The sequence below is a fragment of the Eubalaena glacialis genome, chromosome 6 (genome assembly GCF_028564815.1).
Source record: "Eubalaena glacialis isolate mEubGla1 chromosome 6, mEubGla1.1.hap2.+ XY, whole genome shotgun sequence".
Taxonomy (NCBI): domain Eukaryota; kingdom Metazoa; phylum Chordata; class Mammalia; order Artiodactyla; family Balaenidae; genus Eubalaena; species Eubalaena glacialis.
The window spans coordinates 46,530,046-46,551,180 of NC_083721.1; the positions used below are offsets into that span (position 1 = coordinate 46,530,046).

The 21,135-nt window shown below is 37.9% G+C and overlaps 1 protein-coding gene across 1 annotated transcript in view; it reads left to right on the plus strand.

Moving 5' to 3' along the window:
• Positions 1-21,135, plus strand: part of EPHA6 (EPH receptor A6) — an 846,791-nt gene that overhangs the window by 801,776 nt on the left and 23,880 nt on the right. The window contains exon 16 of the mRNA XM_061194037.1: positions 11,534-11,683. Within this exon, the coding sequence (XP_061050020.1) occupies positions 11,534-11,683 (150 nt within the window). The remainder of the gene's footprint in view (positions 1-11,533; positions 11,684-21,135) is intronic.

Sequence of the window (21,135 nt, forward strand, 5' to 3'; positions counted from 1 at the left end):
GACCAGTCTTTCCTCCCCCCATCCCTGATCTCCTTTCTTTTATTCATCTAACTCCAATCTTCCATAAGGTCCAAGCCTAGACATCATTTTTTCTTGAAAGCCTTCCCTGACTCTCCCCTATCATGGCATCTGTCATATTTCATAACATCCTTTAATATGTGTCACCAACTAGATGATAAGCACTGTCATGATCTTATGCTATATCTCCAACTCCTTTAATATTAATAGAGTATCTATTATGCTCAGACTCATTTCTAAGCTCTGAAAAAATAGCAAAGAATCAAGTGAAGTCAAAGTTCAAATTGTATTCTGAACACACAACAAATATTTGTTGGCAAGAACAGTAAAAGAAAACAGGACAGTAGAGAACAAAAGAAGAAAAAAATGAAGTCGAGAAGAGTGTACAGAGTGAAATAAGAAAGAACGAGGAGACATCCAAGGTAAAATGGAAAGGGCTCATAAAAGTTCAAGTTGATCTCTTAAAAGACCCCACCCACAACTAGATAGGCTCTCGTTCATTTAAAACTTTGCCTTTGTGATATTATTTGAAGGTGGTAGAGATGGTTCCTTGCTTCATTCTACCTGTAGCAAGTACATCCATATTCTGTCACGTTATGCCATTCAGCGTTCCAGCGATGTCCTCCAGAGCCATCTGCTGTCCACAATGAACAAGGCTTCAGAACCCAAATGATATATTTAAGCCTGAGCAAAACAAGCTGGAAGCTTATTCTAAAAGCATTGATTTTCCAAAATTTATTCACTGGGAAAATCTGCTGTAAAACAGTGAATATGTTATGCAAGTAAAATTAGACCTTTCAACCTGCTTGGTATGACGCATGGTTGCACACACTTATTGCAGGTGATTCTGCCAAAATTAAAAGTAATTTCATTTTTTTATTAGACATTTAGTGCAAAAGGTCAGAAAAGACGTTTAGGATCCCTGTCATCTCTTATACTTAAAAAATTTTTTTTGACTTATTTACAGCATCTTTTTACCATGTGATGCAGATCTTTAAGCCACAACAAAATTAGAGTGAAAACAAACAAATCAAACCAAATTGTGTATAATTTTGCATACAGAAACCATGACAGATGCATCCGAATTGTAAAATCCTGTTTTCTAGGAACACATTTCAGGTTATGGTGACATTATGAAGCCCCATTGCCTACTGTTTTAAATGTCTAACCAAGCCTTCAGTGACATGGCTATTGTTGATGTTTCCAACTTCACGGCCACTGGCTTCCTCCTTGGACTCTAATGGACAGCAATTTTAGGCAACTTGCAATTCCTGGAACATATTATGCTGTTCCACCCCTCTGTGCTTGGAACTCACTGTTCTCTCTGAAAGGAGGCCCTGGCCTCTTTGTCTTACTCATCAAACTCCTACTTTTCTTCTAACTCTGTCAGAAACATTACCTTTATCGTGACGCCTTTCTGCTTCTCCCCATAGCCATCCCAAACAGCTGACCCTCCGTTTTTGCTGCCAGATGCATCTTGTACAGACTTCTGTTAGAGCCCCTACCCTCTGTGCTGCCATTATTCGTTTATGTCGATGTCTTTCCTACTGTAACACGATCTCCCTGAGGACAGGGAGGACGTCTTTGTGATTCGAGCCCTGGCATGTGAGATGTGTTTTGAAAAAATGTTGGATCATGCCACCTTCAGCACCTCTCTGGGCAATGCCCTTTATCAACTGAAAATTTCGAGTGGGAAATTTCCTTTATTTTCCTTATCATTAACCAAGTTCGTAATGATGACTAAGAAGGAACGAAGAAGGGAAATTTGAATTCCACTTACACAGTATGGTTCCGAGACTGTGCTTTTCATTTTACCTGATTTGCCTAATTCATCCCTTCCAGTCATCCCCTCAGCAAATAATCATTAAATTCCTACTATAATCAAAGCACCATGCTAAATACTATAAAGTAGATTACAAAGAAGAATAAAGGCCCCTCCAAGATTTTTATAACCTTTCTGGGAAGACAGTACATTCACAATTTAAAAAGCCAAAGAGTACATAGAAGGTATTTGTTGGTAAATGCCAAATGAAGCAAGCAGACGCTGGGTGTTATAGGCAGGCAGAAGAGAAGTAATCACTTCAGTCATGGACAAAACAGCACCGGAGGAAAAACTGACAAGACAGCATTCCATGCTGGAACAATGGAATGAACCAAGGTTTGTATAAATTGGCTCTACTAAGAACCTGAAGATATAAGAAACCTGTTCTCCATATTTTAATCATTTTATCCCAACTTTAAAACTTATTGGGAATACTAGCATTTTAATCATTCTCTCAGCCAAAGTCTACCTTTAAAATAGAATTTATTTGCATTAAACCTTGTTTTGGTATTTCCAGTTCCAGGTACTTCCAGATTTTTCTCAAGTTCTTACCCACCTTTGGATGTGAGCCCCTCAGCCTTGTCCTTCCCACCGAGCAAAGCTCTCTCAGTCTTTCAGAAGACTGTGCCCTCTCCTCTGTTGAGTGTTCATCAGTCTGAGTAGCTGGTCCCAAACAGACTGCCCCTAAAGATGTCATTATGTCATCTTGCCTCGCCTCCTCAGGTTACGCTCAGAGCTAGCCTTTCTGAAAATGGGTAATTTGAGGTCACGGTTCCTCTCTGAACTGATACAGCACAACACTGCACGTGACAGCTACAAGAGGAGACCTGCTTCTCAGATATGTTCAGTCAGAGCACTGTGGATCTGTCAAGAGTCTGATTTAATGTATAAAGTGCCTGTGGGCATAACAGTGACACAGCGAGCAACTGAGCTCGGCACTAACCCTTTCTGCTACGTTTCCTCAGGCAGAAGTGGAGGTGGTCCCTTCTGTTTTAACTCGCTGGGGTATTACGTGTTTCGACAAATCATAGAGTATTAAACGTCACATGAACTGCAAAATCACACAGTCCAACCCCTCAATTTACAGAGAATCTGCAACTTGCCCAAGATCACACGACAAATTACAGAAAAAAGAGAGATTAGAAGCCAGGGGTTTTGCTTCACAGTCGCTTTCTCACTCCACATTGTACACTTTCGCTCCAAAGCAGGCACCCCTGGGTTTATGAGAATCACCACTGTGTATGCCCCGGAGTCCTAAACACTTTGTCCATCCTTTCTGAATATTTGTTTTCAAACAGGGTTTCCAAATAATACTAGTATAAATACAGACATACCTCATTTTATGCAATCTCTTTTCCTAAAGACAGGATCTGAATTTTTTCCCCAAATAAACAGCATCCAACTGTAGATGGAGATGGATGGTATAAGTATTAATCAGTGCTTTTTATTATCATTATTCTCACAGGACAACTGATAAGAAAGCAAAGTATTCGCTCTTTAGTGGTATACATCAGTTTGAGGCTATTCAGATAAAAATGCTTTTAAACACTCAAGTGTTATATGCATGAAGAATTATATTATCATTTTATATATTATATTAATGTTTAATGTATTAAATGTCTCGATATTAATGGCCCAAAATAATTAATCCTTTATTCCCCTTTATGATTTATGTGGGACATTTTTAGAAAACTATTACTTCTATGCTAATTTCCATAGGTCTTTGCCATAAAAACTATAGATGAAAACTTTAAGAAAACTTCATTAAAGTACACTGGGGAAGAAGTAGGGGGGTAGCTAGGCTTCTGAAGAACTGGATTAAAATGAAAAGAGAGAGAGAGAGAGAGAGGAGAGAGGGGTGACATAAGGAAGAGTGGTACTGTCCAGAGAAAAGTAGGAGTAGTATTTTTAACTCTGTTAGTATCAGCTATCCTCTTGGGACCTTACCATACAGTATATTTGTAAAATCATAATGAATGATAGATTGGTTTTTTTTCAATTGCCTTTCCTGTCAGTGGTTATCTACACTCAGATACAATGACAATTCTCATAATAATGTATATGATTAATTCTCCCACATGATAGTAACATTGTGTCCTACTTCATCTACCTTATAAAATGGAGAAGAAAATCTAATTTAACAGATAACCCCCAGAATAGTGGTATTCACTTAATGATGTAGCAACTATATTCCCATCGAAAGAGGGTACTGAGAAATAGAGGGCAGTGAATTATTTTAGGGAGCAATTTAAGAGAAAGCAGGTAAAGGATTCTAATTCTTGAGGCTTTGAACAGCACGATAAGCACCACTGCATTAAAGGAACAAAACAATTAGCATTCACTGAGCTGTTTATACATTTAGACAGTGAATAAAATGGACTGCAGTTTTAGGTAGATGGTGTGAGGCGAGAAAAATGAGAAAGTCTTTCCATAGTTAAGAATTTCTTTTAGAGAGTGGATGGAAAACGAAGCTGATGAGGAATTAGCTACTCATGTTTATTTGAAGTCGTTTCTCACCTGTCCTATTCCTTATGAAAAACACAGTGAAAGTAAATTTCAGAAGTAGATAATTGTTTCATCATCAGAACAGGGAGATTGGGTTAAAGTTAGAGTAGGGCCGGGGGAATCGCAATGCCTGCAGGAGCCAGGAGGACACTGGAAATAGGTCAAGTGTGTCTGATGAAAGACTTGGTGAAATAGTAGAGTGGCGTGGTGGTGCTCTGGAGAGCCCATGGCCTGTCTAAAGGCATTTAGATTCACTTGAAAAAAAACTTAGCCATGAAAAACCTAACTGCAGGCCTATTTCAGCCAAGGTCAAACAGTTTGTGAGTTCTGGATTCGTAAAATCCAAGACCTTGAGACCTCAGTGAATACCCACACAGGAACAAGAAACAACTGTTCAGAAGTCTTTGTTTTACATAAAAATGCTAAAATGGTGTATTTCATATGTTTGTGGCCTAAAACAATGCTAGTTACCATAAATTTGTACAGTACTGGTTATCCTATAAAAATTGGTTATTATTAACCAATGACTTACATTTTAAAAATACTATGCCAAAAAGAGTCTTTTGCTTATAGCAAAAGTATCTCAGTCTAACACCTATGAATCCCATGATACTGATGCAGTCTTGTGTGTATCTACATGTGCATTTTTGAGGGAAAAGGTTTGTACCTTTTTGTACCTACAAAGAGAAGAGAAACACCCAGGAAAAGGAAAGAAATCCAGAGAGAATCATTATCAGGCAGGTCCATCTGTAGGCAGAAATCTGGGTGCCGTAGATCATGTTCAGCCATAGATAATGTTCTTTGATGACAGAGTTCTACCTATGAAAGAATAAGAGGAATGAGATATGTCTTCAGTCTTGGAAGGTCACTGGTGGGGCAATAGCAGGAACGTAGACATGGGACCAAACTCACTGGACCAAGATACACAGATTTCCTCAAACTGCACAAGACAAGGTCTAAATTATAGGAACTGAGTCAGAGCCTGTCCCTCAGCAGAATTGGTGCCTCTGGTTTGAGAAGATCACCCCTGAGCCTGGACACTGTAGGGGGTGGCTCAGTGACTCGAGATGAGTGAACTGGGATGCTGGTCTGGGCTGGAAGCCGAGCAGGTCCAAAAATAAGACAAATTTAAATACATGAATTAAGGAGACAAATAATATTTGCTAAGTGCCTACCATGTTTTGACAGCTAAGAGATGCTTCATTTGTACTATCTCATTTAATTCCTTTAATAAATTATACCTAGAAGCCAAAATATGAGAAGCTTTCTTCTTTACAAAAGAATTCATTGCATCATGGTCCTCAGTATTTCTTCAAGGAAGGACAGATATTATCCCCATATTTCAGAAGAGCATAAAACTTCACAAAGTACCAAAGTTGCCCTAGATCAGCAAATTTCAGTGAAGGAGGAGAGTACATGCCCCTCTGAGAGGGGGTGGGGATGTCATTTTAAAAGATTTGCACAAGATAATATTTGTGCATTATAATATTTTAATTTGTTGATTTGGGAATACAAACTACAAAGAGATGCTCAGAGACGGGTTTATTTCTCAAGATCAGTAATTCTCAAGAGAAAGAAGAATATCCCCTTAATGAGAGTTGTTTGTATTAACTACTCTGTTGTGAGATCTTTCTGTGATTTGCTATGACTTCCCAGGACACCGTAACAAATTGAGGCAGAACACCCCAAAATGCTGATTCCCCCATTAGCGCTCCCAGGCCACTCTGCCAGAGATAATCCCACTGACAAGAAAGTATAATGTAAAGTGATCTTTCAGGAAACACATTAATGCCTCTTTCACTAAGTTTCCTCATAATGAGTTTTCCAAATAACTAATGGTTACTCGTTAACAGTATTTTAACCTATAAAGAATTTAAAAAAAGGGGGGAAAAGCAATATATTGGTTCCATCCCATACCTTCCTAAAATGTATTATTCATGCTGTTGCCTTCTTAAACAAAAGTGGTTATTTTAACTCTTCCTTACCACTCAAGATGGTCACTGTGACCATTGACCTGGGATATATAAGAGTGTCCTTGTCTCCTTTGCTATCTGTCATCAGGCTATCTGTTCACACAGTTTAGGTACCAACTCATATGGCCTATCTCCTTACAATATAATCTGAGCTGAGACACTGCAGGCAAATATTAAAACTCATTATAGTTTACTATTTTATGATCATTGAATCAAGTCCCCTCATTCTGCATATCTGAAATAAAAGACTCAGAGTTAAGACTTGCCCATGGTCACACAATGGATTATGGTAGAGCTGCGTCTCACTTAGAATTTAAAGCTCATAAGGAAAAACATTATTTAGTCAAAATTGCCATTAGGAATTCCTTAAACTAATCTTTAAGCATGGTATATATGTTTTCTGTACTATAATTTTTATACTCATTGGAGTTTGGGTACTACAGCAATAGATGGAGGAAATAAAAGGAAAGTCTGCTGGCAAATTGGTGTCTATTCAAATCATTTGCCTTGAAGATAACCATCAAATCCATTGAATGAGAAATGAGATTTTTATTGTGTTCTTCTTTCTCAATGGAATTTTTCCATTTGGTTTTAGTATTAAGCCTCTGTAACCTTACTATATTTCAACTGATTGTTCCCTCTGCTGAAGATCAGAGGATTAAGTTCTAAAACTCAGATGTGAGTTAAACACAACTATAATACAACTCCATGAGGGGTACAGAGTTTACAGGCACACAGGGCTCCTGGTTCCCCCTTTAGCACTTTTTCTGCTACAATCTCCCTACCTAGTTATTAGAAATCAAGCTCTGGATATGACTTGAAAAACAGAAAAAAGGTTTGCTAACAAACTTCTCAGTAGTGATATCCAGTTTGCTTACTTCCTGTTTCTCCTTTGTTCCCTAAGTGATTAAGCTTGCTGCATAAGGGGGGTATTAGTAACTGAGAAGACTTTTGAGTTACATTCAGCCATTTTGATTAGTATCTTTGGTAACTTCTTTTTTCTCACAAACATATGGCAAAGCAACATGTAATGTTCCAATGATTGTGATTTCAAATTTAAAGTACTATTTGTTCATTCCTGAAACCTGAAACAAACATCTGGTGGTTAACACTTTGAGAAAAAAAGAAAGTACCTTAGTGCATTACCTCTGTCTATGATTCAAGATCATGGGCAAAAATAAGTAGATGAGATAAAGCCACAGGAGTTTGTTGGTCCATTCAATTAAAAAAAAAAATCTTTTTTAAAGAACTAAACTGTAAAGTAGGAGTTTCCTCTAAAGTAGGAAAGACAGTACAGACCATACAGTAACCTTAAGTACATCTTCCTTTCTGTCTCATCTTGCACTTAGATATAAACTATATCTAGTATAGATCCTCCCATTAGAAAAAAAGATTTGAATGCTTTCTTATCTCCATCCCATATATGCTCAGAATTATTGCAGTTTGTGCATACTGTCAGGTTCATGTTACCATGCATTTTTGTTAATGAGAATAGTATCTCCTACATTAAAACTTCTGTGCCAATTTTTCATACTTAATATTTTAAGATTTATTCTAACTTACACTTTCCATTACAATATGACACTTGGGGAAAAAAACCTGAAATAAAGATGTACTGTCCTTTTTGCATTGTTGCTCATCTTAGGGAAAAAATTTTGGTTTTTTTAATGGGGGGAGTGTATTAGTCTATTAGGGATGTCATAACAAAATACCATAGACTGGGTGGCTCAAATAATAAAAATTTATTTTTCACAGTTATGGAGGCTGGACATCCAAATTCAGGGTATCGGCAGTTTGGGCTTCTCCTGAGACCTCTCTGTTTGGCTTGCAGGTGGTCACCTTCTTGCTGTGTCCTCACACGGCCTTTTCCCTGTGCCTGCACACCTCTGGTGTCTCTTCACCTTCTAAGAAGGACACCAGTCATATTGGATTAGGGCCCACCCTCGTGACCTCATTTAATTTTATTACCTCTTCAAAGGCCCTAGCTCCAGATTACAGTCACATGGAAGGTTAGTGCTTCAACATATGAATTCTGGGGGGAACACAATTCAGTCCATAACATGTAGCAATGCTTATTAATCAAACATTCTGTAATATCTTCCCCTTGAGGAAAAAAGTAAAATCTTAGGAAGGAAAGTGATAAAGTTATCATTTATATGTGATACCAAGTTATAGGAAATATAAATGTATATGTGACTCATTTATATGAGATGTCATTTATAAGTGAATGCACATAAAATAACCCTTAACTCTGTTGTTCAGCCTGTCTCAATAGAACTCACAAAGATTTATGTAGCAAAGGAACAGCCCAGCAGTCTAGCAAGTCACACTTCCACGTACTGTTTGCCAGAAGAGACCAAGAAATATCCAGATTCAGAAATGCTCGATGAGACTGCTCCTCTTGCATCTGCTCTGAGGTCAAATCTACAGATTTGGTATTCATTCTCTGGAAGTGTGGCTTCCATATTTGAAAGAAACCTGAGCCTGACTTAAGTGGCTTGCAATAGCCAGGACATGGAAGCAACCTAAGTGTCCATCAACAGATGAATGGATAAAGAAGATGTGGCACATATATACAATGGAATATTACTCAGCCATAAAAAGAAACGAAATTGAGTTATTTGTGGTGAGGTGGATGGACCTAGAGTCTGTCGTACAGAGTGAAGTAAGTCAGAAAGAGAAAAACAAATACCGTGTGCTAACACATATATATGGAATCTAAGAAAAAAAAAAAAGGTCATGAAGAACCTAGGGGCAAGATGGGAATAAAGACACAGACCTACTAGAGAATGGACTTGAGGATATGGGGAGGGGGAAGGGTAAGCTGGGACGAAGTGAGAGAGTGGCATGGACATATATACACTACCAAACGTAAAATAGATAGCTAGTGGGAAGCAGCCGCATAGCACAGGGAGATCAGCTCGGTGCTTTGTGACCACCTAGAGGGGTGGGATAGGGAGGGTGGGAGGGAGGGAGACACAAGAGGGAAGAGATATGGGAACATATGTATATGTATAACTGATTCACTTTGTTATAAAGCAGAAACTAACACACCATTGTAAAGCAATTCTACTCCAATAAAGATGTTTAAAAAAAAAAAAAAGCAGAGCCACAAGCCTGAGGAGCTTCGGCCACAACACACACTAAAACAAAGGCTGCTGCAGTGCGAGTGCACGAATACAAGTCGGAATAGCCTCGTCCCTCCTGCGGCATAGACCACCTAGTTTTTTCAGAACACTGTGTTCTGTTGGATCACTTACAATGTTCCCATTTCTGAATTATTTTAATGCCCTGGGTTAAGGGTTGCCAAATGTAGTAAATAAAAATATAGGATGCCCAGTTAAATTTGAATTGCAGGTAAACAATGAATATCTTTTTAGTATGAATATGTCTCATGCAATATTTGGGACGTACTTATACCAAAAAATAATTCCTGTATGGGACATACTAATACAAAAAAAAAATGTATTTGTTATTTATCTGAAATTCAAATTTAACTGTGGGTCCTATATTTTATCTGGCAACTCTACTTGGGGTTTAAGAATGAATCCTCCCCTTCCCGGACTCACCACCCTCTTAAACTTCCATCACCAACTTTGCAAATTTAACTTCCTGCTCTTAATTTGGTGCTGCCCCAAAAGGTGAAAACCCCAGGTTTCAGGCTCCCTTCTGTTATACTACTGTGATATGCGGTTATAGATACTCTGTGTTAAAACATGAAAGTTAGTTTGGCCCAAATTTCGCCCATGCTGAAATATTTGCATCTTTATAGCAATGTTCCACAATACTACTGTGATAACATTAGTTGACACTATGTGCTTAACAGTGTGGGGAAGAGTCTCAAAATCTCTAAACCTTGGGCTCAGTCTGCTCACCTGTGAAAGGAGGGGACTGAATTCAAGGTATTTCCCCCCAAGTTTCCTTTTAAGAATTCCTTGCCACAAGTCTTTAAAGTGAGGTTCTGTTAATGTTCTCATTTGCCTTGTGAAACCTAATTATTCCTATTTCGGGTGAATCTCTTTTCCCTTCAAGGAAGTGGTGTTTAGATTACTAAATAAGTAGTGTTTTGGTTACTCGATTAACGGCTTCCTCTTTAAAGATGTTCCCCCTGAATTCCTCAAGGGCCAGAGAATGCACCCTTTGTTTCCCTCCACCCCACTCACCCTAACACCAGACTTTGAGCACTGCGGGTGATCAGATGGTGTGGTCCTGAAAGTGCTGATAATGATGAAACAATTCCATCGTGGTGGGTTTTCGGACTGTCGAAAATCATTTGCTGGGAGCAGAAGCCCTCTCCGCGGGGTAGGAGACCGGCGTCTGGGAGCCGCTCGTTGTCCTCTTCCGCCATCTAGTGGCGCCAGGGTTGCTCTCCTTCGCTCAACTTGCTGTTCAGAGCTGCAGATTTCAAAAATTGTAAATCAAATGCGTGAAGAGTTTTATTCTTGTCATTACAGTAAGAAGGGACTTATAGAGTGTTTTGAGAGATAAAATGTAATGTGTTGATAAAAAACTAAGTATAACGCAATAGGCGACTTTAGTACCTGAACAGTATAGACTAAATTCATGCAATTTAGTCTCTTTAATATGTTCAAATGTTAACTTGACCATAGAACAAAAATGTAGACTAAAGAGTTGGAAGATATCTTTTTCAGGGGCTTTTGTATAATGTTCAAGGATTTTTAAATTTCAAAGAAACGTAATCGTAGCAGATGAAAAAGAGCGAAAGGGAAATGAAATAAAGTTCTGATAAACGTTAAATTGTTTAGAGAAAAATCTCAGTTCTGTATTTAACCATTTGATTTCAATTAAGTTAGAATTTATTATCATTATTATTTATACATGCAATACAATGTTTAATGAATGTTGAGTGATATTTAGCTTTAATGTCCTATCATCTGGAACATTCTTCAAATGGCATGATAGTGAATTTAATTGTGTGATTCTAAAGTGAAAATAAATTTCTCTAATGAATGAAATAAAATATTTCTGAAGTGTGACTTATTTCCCATTAAAGCTGTTTTCACTGAATAACTATTATAGGAAATATATTTCTGACATTTTAACATTATTCTGGTTTCTTTTTATTTTTATTTAAAATGCCAATGCTATCATGCAGTGTTTAGGTCTTTCTCATAAAATATATTTAATTGCAATGCCACTTCAATCTTTAGTACACCTGTGACCCAACTGAAAAAGTCTCCAATTTGTTTTCCAGGGTGGGAAAATACCCATAAGGTGGACAGCCCCAGAAGCTATTGCCTACAGAAAATTCTCCTCGGCAAGTGATGCATGGAGCTATGGCATTGTCATGTGGGAGGTCATGTCCTATGGAGAGAGACCTTACTGGGAAATGTCTAACCAAGACGTAAGTGCCACCCATAGTTAAACTGCCATTTTATGAATGCAGACATATTAGCATTGATGGGGAAATAACGCCTTTTGCCCTCACTCAAATTAGCCCTTATCTTCCTGAGAGTTGTCAGGGTCTGTGGCCAAACTTGAGCAGCCTTTCACTCTGAGCTGTATTTGGTGTCATAAGGGCCAGCTGATGGACTTTGTCACGTAAGTACCTGATCTATGTCTTACATCTGATACTTCCACATATATCACTCTAAGGTAGTGTGACTGTGCTCATGCAATAGCCTTGGGCTACAGGTGACAAAAAACAATGAATAATGTTTACTTTTCATTTCTTCCTTAGAGCAATTTCATGTACCACTGTAAAGAGCAAACTAATTTAGACTAGATATCCCTTAGTAGAAAAAGACTGAATGCTTTCAGGCAATGGATTATCAATATGTGTCATCTAGTACGGCTCTTTTGAGATACGTGACCCTCTTTGCAATCTGTTTTGTTTCCGTTTTATCTGTAAAAACTACCTTGGTGGCTAATAATACTATAGAACAGGATAGTTAACACACCTTTGACCTCTATGGGACTGTCCAAGGTAGTAGAGATGGTAGTCAAAATATACTAGTATCCTGACAATGCAAGTAAATGTGCTGTCAGAGCTGCAAATATATTTTAATATCCCACTCCCTCATCCCAGAATTGAGACTTTGTCTACTCATTTGCCTCCTCCAAGTATCTAATGGTTTCTGAGACAATGGCAATGGGAAGTCAGCTCTAATGGGATTCTGAATGTTCATAAGGGGAAACAAAGACTCTATGACTATAGAAAATCCCTAAACGCAGTCAACTCCTGTCACATCTCTTCTCTGTTTTCCATTCAATTGCTTGAGCCTCCCCTCCACACCTCACACTCATTACTTTACCCCCACCTCAAGTTGTCCAGGTATCTTAAGGGTTTGTTCAGCGACAGAGAAGGTTTATCCTTTTTGAATGCCAGACACAGAGAAGACTGGGTTTTGGTTAGCTCACCACGGCTACTGTTTCTCCCTGCCTTGGAGTGTTGCTTTAGAAGCTGGGTCCTGCTCAGTCCTGTAGGTGCCTACTGACTCTGCGGAGAATCCAGGTCCAGAAACCTACATGGCAGCCGGTTCAAGGTCATAAAACACTGCTCAACCTTGCTCTTTAAAGCACATCATCAAAACACAAAGCCAGGTGGCTCGGTCCTGCAGAACATTTGCCCTTAAGTACAGAGTACGCCATAATCAGCAGCCTTTGCTCCACTCCCAACACTTAGACTTTTGGGATCCAGGTCATTTGCCTAGAGTTTACTGTCCTTCAGGGAATTTTATTTGAAGGACCTCGTTGCTCTTTCCTGTCTCTGGGCCTTGTTTGGGGCAACTTGTGACCACCTCTCCAGCTCTTCTTAAAATTGAATCCCAGAAGCAGAAATTCATCCCTTCTCTCCCAAAAAGAACTCATCTTTATTTAACCAGTTATCCAAGGTAATAGAAGCCCTGGATTCAGTCACCATAGTTCCTGCTCTACTCTTAACCCAAGATAACGCTTGCCTGCCTGTCCTACTTTGACATGACTAAAATAGGCCATTCAAGCAAATCTCTAGAATAAAAAGTCCTCCTCCAGATGAGTTAAAGTCTTCACTGCACAGAAGAGCCCTCAGTTCAAGTGCCCTCCTTAACTGGTACTCCATTTAGTCCTTGTCTTAACCTGTTTCCTGACAGACGTAAAATAAAAAATTGCCTAACTCAGAGGACTCCAAACTTTACTAATAATACATCCTTGCCAGTAAAAAGTTCTTGAGCATTCACAACTGACACATGTATACTCATTTGCACATTGTATACAAGTACTACTGTACTAATATATTCATTTTTCATTAAAAAATATTCATTGGGTGCCTTCTCTGTTTCAGGAAGCGGAGATACAACAGAAAACAAGTGTTACACCTGGAAGGGACCATAAAGATTATCTAGTCCAACCCGAGTTGAACTTGATTATGAAACTGAGGCTTAGAGAAATGACATGATTTCCCTAGAATCACATAGTAAGTGCTTTGACAGTGATATTAGACAACAATTCTAATAACCTTTTAGAAGACTATGGGCAAGGAGAAGAGAAGAGGGGATAACTGCCTCTTTCATGGTGGTTTAGTTCACAGTCTATGGGCCAGTGATTTCTTGCCCTCATTGAGTTTATATTCTAGCAAGAGGGAAACAGAGTTTAAACAAAGGAAATCAGTAAAATATATAATATGTAACCTGATAATCACTGCTTCGGGGGAGAAAAGCAAGAAAGGAGGATAAGAAATGCTAGGGGTTTGATTTTAAATATATTATATGTATTGCCAAATACATTTGTAACAGTCATTTCATTATGGCCATAAAAGTCATAGTCATTCTTATTAGACATGCATAAATAGTCTTTCTTACAATAGGATGAGACAAATAAACATAAAGAGAAGTTCTATTATTTTTCCTGCCTCCTGGAATACCATCTTGCTGCCTGGGGTACATTGTACCACCAATTTGGTAACCACGGCCATCGTTATGTAGACTATAATTCAACAATGAAAGTGCCTCAGTTTCATGACCAATAAATACAATGAAAGGAGTAGGTTAAATGGTTTTTAATATCCCTTTTGACAGTAACATGGTATGGTTTTATAATCTCTGGAGAAATAGTTTTATCATACTTGTCTCAGCAAAAGAATGATTCAGATTGTTCTTTTCTCAAGTTTAGGAATCTCTGTGGAGGTACAGGAAATCCGATAGGACTTCCACAGAGCAGAGCATGTACAAGTGAAGATACCAGACTGCAAGACAGATTTTCTAGGAGAGCAGCCTCTGAGAGAAAAAGCCCAAATGTGTGGTTTCCAACACAGACCCCCATGTAAATTGTTCTTAACTGTTGCCTAGCGTAGTCCAAACCCTGTTGTCAACTCCTCCCTTCCTGGATCGTGCCCAACAGTTCACCCAGCCATTCTGGCCATGTGTGTTGATGATCTGTGTCCAAGATGACCATTTACAGAGCCATTCTGTCTATTAAACCTCATTTGGCCACAAAGACTATATCTGGAATCAGAAGAAGTTGCTGCAGCCAGGAATAGACTCCTGGACATTAAGCCCATCCTCATTCATTCAGGGTTGCCAATGCCCACAGCACAAGGCTGAATGCTCCCTCCACCCAGAGCTTGGTTGTTCTTCAAGGACCAGGTAAGGGCTAAGCTGGTTATTTTCATGGTCTTTGAGTGGCTACCAAAGAATATGCAAGCAAGAATCTGAAAAGAGGAGAACAAAAAGTTCTGGGAAAAATAAATAAAAAGCCAAACCCTCTAGGTCCTCAGATCAATACAAGAGGAGAGGAAAGTACTAAGAGCTAAAATCTTTTATGTATCTTGTGAATATTTTTTGCTGCTGCAGTAGAGTTGAAATTCTGTTTAGTTTAACATATTGGAAGTCAGCGTATCTGTGACAGATCCTGAAACCAGAATTTCTGTTTGGAAGCAGAAATAGCTTAATCAAAACTTTCCAAGCTGCTCTCTCCAAATATTAGTTATTTCCTGTTTGTCCTGCATTTCTCATGTTTGATCGAAGTTCAGTCTTGTGTTTGACTTTATGCAACCAAGGTGTATTTTAAATAAAGAAAGTCATTTTTAGACAGTAAAAATTCAACTATGCTCTGTTTTAATATTTTGTATTTTTATTACATTTTGGTGAGTTTAATTTATGGGCTTAGTTGAATATGGAATGTTAACATGCTTTAGGATTTTAAATGAGTTTAGGAAATTTCAGATAGTTTTCATGAGATAGTCCCTCCATTCTGCAGACTGTGGCATATTTCATTGCAATGAACGATTCTGAGTTTGCATAATCTATTTTCGTGAATAATATAATGATTTTCCCAAAGGTCGGTGGTAATGTACATTAGGAATGTACATAAGGAAATGAGAAAACACAGAGTACCCAGGACTAGTCCATAAAAGACATACCAAACATAACAGTAGGTGCCATCTGCTTAGCCTTTCAGCAGTTTGAACACATGCCAGTCACTGGGCATGTGGATGGGGATGGAGAACTGGAAAATCCAGCCCCTGCTGCCAAGGAGCCCTCTGTGTAGGGGAGGAGATGAAGTTCTGGCATTTCTAAGTCTTGCCCCTGCCCCCAAGTAGAATGTACACTCCTCAAGAGTGGACCTCAGGCCTTCTTTTCCTTTTTAATATAAACAACATTGTGTGAATGCAACATAGCTATTTTTTAGCATATGCCAAAAAAGCATGCATACTCTATTATTCAAGGTACTTTTGATTATAAATGACAGAAACTCAATGTGAACTAACTTAAGTAAAAATAAATTTTTTCATTCATGAGACTAAGAAGGAGTTGAGCAGTGCTATATCTCGGGGATCTGCAGGATTTTTAGTGCTTCCCAAGCACTAGGTCCATTGACCTCATTTTCTCCTATTGCAAAGGTCTTCTTCTTTGCTTTATTCTTCTTTATGCTCCAGGGTTCAGCATTCCAGCTTAGCAACCTCAGCAGAATGAAACCTTCTCTCTGTGAAAATTCATACACCAATCCCAGAGAAGACTGGTTGGCTGTGTTAGGGCTCTACCCAACTCTGAACCAAAACCATGCCAGGGAATGGACACTAGGATCGGCCCAGCAAGGTTTAGGTACCAGCATGTGCATTCGGAGGTGGGTGGAGCATTGTGGTTGGCAATTTCCCCATAATCACATGGAGTGAGGAAGGAAGTCCCCGAAGGAAAGCAGTTGTGCTGCCAGAGATATACTATAGTATTCTTTTCTGTGCATTGTTTTCAAGAGCAGTTTTATTTATTGCAGTATCAAATGGCACCAAAATATTAACACTGTGCATCATTATATTCTAGTGCGGCAGCAGGTGTAGTGGAAAGATCATGAGAGCTTTAGAGGAGGGTTTCACAACCTCGGAACTATTGTTGGGCCAAATAATCCTTTGCTGTGGTATGCGGGCAAGGGTGCTGTCCTGTGCATCTTTCACGCCATCCCCGGCCTCTACCCACTAGGTGCGAGTAGCACCCTCCCAGTCATGACAACCGAAACTGCCCCCAAACATTGCCCAGTCAGAGATGGGGTATAAAAATCACTCCCAGTTAGAAGCCACTGCTTTAGAGCTAGAAAGATCGGAGTTGAAATCCCAGCTCTGCAGTTCACGGGCCATGTACTCTTAGGCAAGGGGTTTCAGCTTTCTGAGACACTGTCTATAATGGGGTTCAAAATACTCAACTGCAGGATTTGAAAAAGTGAAAGATAATATATATAAAGCACCTGGTACATAGAAGGTATTTAATTAATCAATGGTAATAATCATAGCTTGCAATTTCTGAATTTATTATGAGCCAAGTATTTTAGGATATTGGCTCATTTAATCCTCAGAATAATTCTTTAAGATAGATACTCTTTTTACTCCCATTTGTAGATACGAGGCTTTCTAGAAAGTTTAAACAACTTACCCAAGGTTACTAGATGGTTAACGATGGAACTGAAGTTGAAGCCCCCTACTTACTCTTAAGTGCATGCTTTTACCCTCTGAGCTATACCGTAGAAGTCTAATTTTCAAAGGAGTCACCATACCACGCAAGCTCTACGTAATGAGATCAAAGCATCTTTAAGTATGTATGCCACTGTATCACAAGAGAAATGTTTTCATTGTTTCCTGTCAGCAAAAGAATGTGGATTGACTCACTATTGTTTGGAACTATAAATCTTTTCTGCAGTATTTTTTTGTCTTGATGTTAAAAATTTATAAAATGTACTATATTTATTATATTTCTTAAAAATATTTAAGGCAGTAGCTTAAAATAAAATTCTAATCATCAATATATTTAGCCTATTACCAGAAACATGTCACAGGCACATTGAAGGTGTATAGTTCCTTGCTGTTTTCTAGCATTTTTTTCTTTTTTTTTAAGGTATTGCAGGATAATGTTCTATGTTATTTTCATCCAAGTTCAAAATAATTGTTGTTTACTACATAATAGGAGTACATTGTAATGCTAGAAGCTACACTGGCTCCAAAGAGGACACCAAGGGCACTGCAGTTCTCCCAACACTTACACTGTGTAATGTAAGCAAAACATGAACAGCAGGCAACATTAAATAATCAAATCCCCACAGAGCTAATATGTAGGAAAAAAACTAGCACCACATAAATGAGAGGCAACTTAGCTCAAACTTAGCTCAAACTAATGATCTGAATGCAAGACTGGAGACTTGGATTTTGTTTTTTTCCCTGACATGCTGCTGTTTTAGAAAAAAAAGAAAGAATGAATGAATGAAAAAGAAAGAATGAAAAAGAAAGGAAGGGAGGAAGGAAGGAAGGAAAGGAGGAAGGGAGGAAGGGAGGGAGGGAAGGAAGGATTCACCTTGAAGCAATTTGAAGCCCAAATGCCTTCTAGGTATGGTATCATTTAGGTATATGCTACTCAGCTAGTTCAGTTTCCCAAAAAGAGAACCACTATCAGAGAACATCTCGTTTGAGGTTTAGTAGGAAACATGATACTGCCTCAGTGTTTTGGGGGTTTTTTTCTCCTTACTTTTCAAAAGCTTTTATATAATAGTGAGTTTTGCTTTAGATTGCTTTCTGAAACTTACCTGAAGAAAAAAATTAGAGTTCAGCTTTAGGATACTTTTTTATATAGATGATGTGGTTGGAAATAACCTTTTGACCTTACCTGAATTGATCCCTCTTTTCAAAATTTGAGAAGGAAGAAAATAACCTTTTACCATGTTTCGTATTTGTCTTCATAATTTTATAACCTTTCTCAATTATAGGTCAGTATTGCAGCCAAGAATGGTGGATGTGTAGAATCCACTTACCTCAAATGCAGTATAATTTTATGACTCAGAGAGTCCAGTCATTTCCAATTTTTGTCACTGATTAGATTTTCCAAACGCTACTTTATTATGTAATGGTCCTTGTGTAATGATCTGTGTAAGATACAGTAAACTGCTAAAGGCCCATTCCCATTATTTCAACCTTCCATATTACAGAGGGAATTTTTGTACTTGTTTGATTATGTTTCTACCAAAGTAATTTTCAAAATGACCTTCTTTTTCTCAATTTTTCAATAATTCCTACTATTGGTACACAGGCAAGGGCAACATTTTAATTAAATACACACTAATTACACTAACATGATGCATGTCTGTTACAGAGGTAAGAGTAATAGGGAATATTATAAGATTCAATCAATCACCGTTGTAAGTAATTCAAATAGTAAGGTTTCAAGTAGAGGAAACCAATAACCAGTATGCTACTAACACAGTTTAATTTTCAAGGGAATTTTTTTTCTAAATGACCACAAAGCAGAATATATATACATACCAGCAACATTCTCATAAAAAATTAATTATACCTTCAATTTCTATTTGGAAGAAATTTACAGTCTACTGCTCTTATAATTTTTATAATTATTTTTTTCTCTTTAAAGCATATTTACAAAGAGGGCTTTTTTTTTTCTTTTTTTTTGCCAATTAGGACAAATATCTTGTTTTTATTATGTTCATCTATAAAATGTAGAAAATGCCAGATTGTTACAGTAAAGGGAGTTCTTATAAGATGCTAGATTCTATATCTTTTTTTAAACATTTATTTTTTATTGAAGTATAGTTGAATTACAATGTTGTGTTAGTTACTGCTATACAGCAAAGTGACTCAGTTATACATATATATACATTCTTTTCCTTTATGGTTTATCCCAGGATATTGAATATAGTTCCCTGTGCTATACAGTAGGACCTTGTTGTTATCCATTCTGTATATACCATCTGCTAATCCCAAACTCCCAATCCAACCCTCTCCCAGCTCCCTCCCTCTTGGCAACCACCAGTCTATTCTCTATGTCCCTGATTCTGTTTCTGTTTCATAGATAGGTTCATTTGTGTCATTTTTTAGATTCCACATATAAGTGATATCACATGGTATTTGTCTTTCTTTTTCTGACTTACTTCACTTAGTATAATAATCTCTAATTGCATCCATGTTGCTGCAATTGGCATTATTTTGTTCTTCTTTATGGCTGAGTAGTATTCCATTGTATATATGTACCACATCTTCTTTATCCATTCATCTGTCAATGGACATTTAGGTTGGTTCCATGTCTTGGCTATTGTGAATAGTGCTGCTATGAACATAGGGGTGCATGTATCTTTTTGAATTATAGTTTTGTCTGGATATATGCCCAGGAATGGGATTGTGGATCATATGGTAATTCGATTTTTAGTTTTCTGAGGAACCTCCATATGGTTTTCCACAGTGGCTGCACCAACTTACATTCCCACCAACACTATGAAAGGGTTCCCTTTTCTCCACACCCTCTCCAGCATTTGTTATTTGTAGACTTTTTAATGATGGTCATTCTGTCTGGCATGAGGTGATACTTCACTGCAGTTTTGATTTGCATTTCTCTAATAATTAGTGATGTTGAGCATCTTTTCATGTGCCTATTGGCCATCTGTATTTCTTCTTTGGAGAAATATCTCAAAGAGGATATTTTTAAATCCCCTTTTCCTTTGTACTCATAAACTATTTTTCCATAGCTTTCCGATATTTTTAGTGGGCCCAGGAAATATGTTATTAAAGTTGCCTATTATCTTTCTAAAATTGAAATGATGCATCAGTGAAGAAATATCTGGTGTTTTCCTAGAGAGTGCTTGGGAAAATGGGCCTGAGTTTTAAGAACACTGTCTTCTTAAAGAAACAATTATTTCAGAAAAGTAGATTTGGAATGTGTGTTTATATTTCCAAAAAGTATACTTTGTTGAGGGGAACTGGCATAGTAGTGAACATCATGGTTCCCCATAAGAACAAAAAATTTTACAATTTGTATGGAAACACAAAAGACCCCAAATAGCCAAAGCAATTTTGAGAAAGAAAAATGGAGCTGGAGGAATCAGGCTCCCTGACTTCAGACTATACTACAAAGCTACAGTAATCAAGACAGTATGGTACTGGCACAAAAACAGAAATATAGATCAATGGAATAGGATAGAAAGCCCAGAGATAAACCCACGCACCTATGGTCACCTAATCTACGACAAAAGAGGCAAGAATATACGATGGAGAAAAGACAGCCTCTTCAATAAGTGGTGCCTGGAAAACTGGACAGCTGCATGTAAAAGAATGAAAGTAGAACACTCCCTAACATCATACACAAAAATAAACTCAAAATGGATTAAAGACCTAAATGTAAGACCAGACACTATAAAACTCTTAGAGGAATACTTAGGAATAACACTCTTTGACATAAACCACAGCAATATCTTTTTTGACCCACCTCCTAGAGTAATGGAAATAAAAACAAAATAAATAAATGGGACCTAATTAAACTTAAAGCTTTTGCATAGCAAAGGAAACCATAAACAAGATGAAAAGACAACCCTCAGAATGGAAGAAAATATTTTCCAATG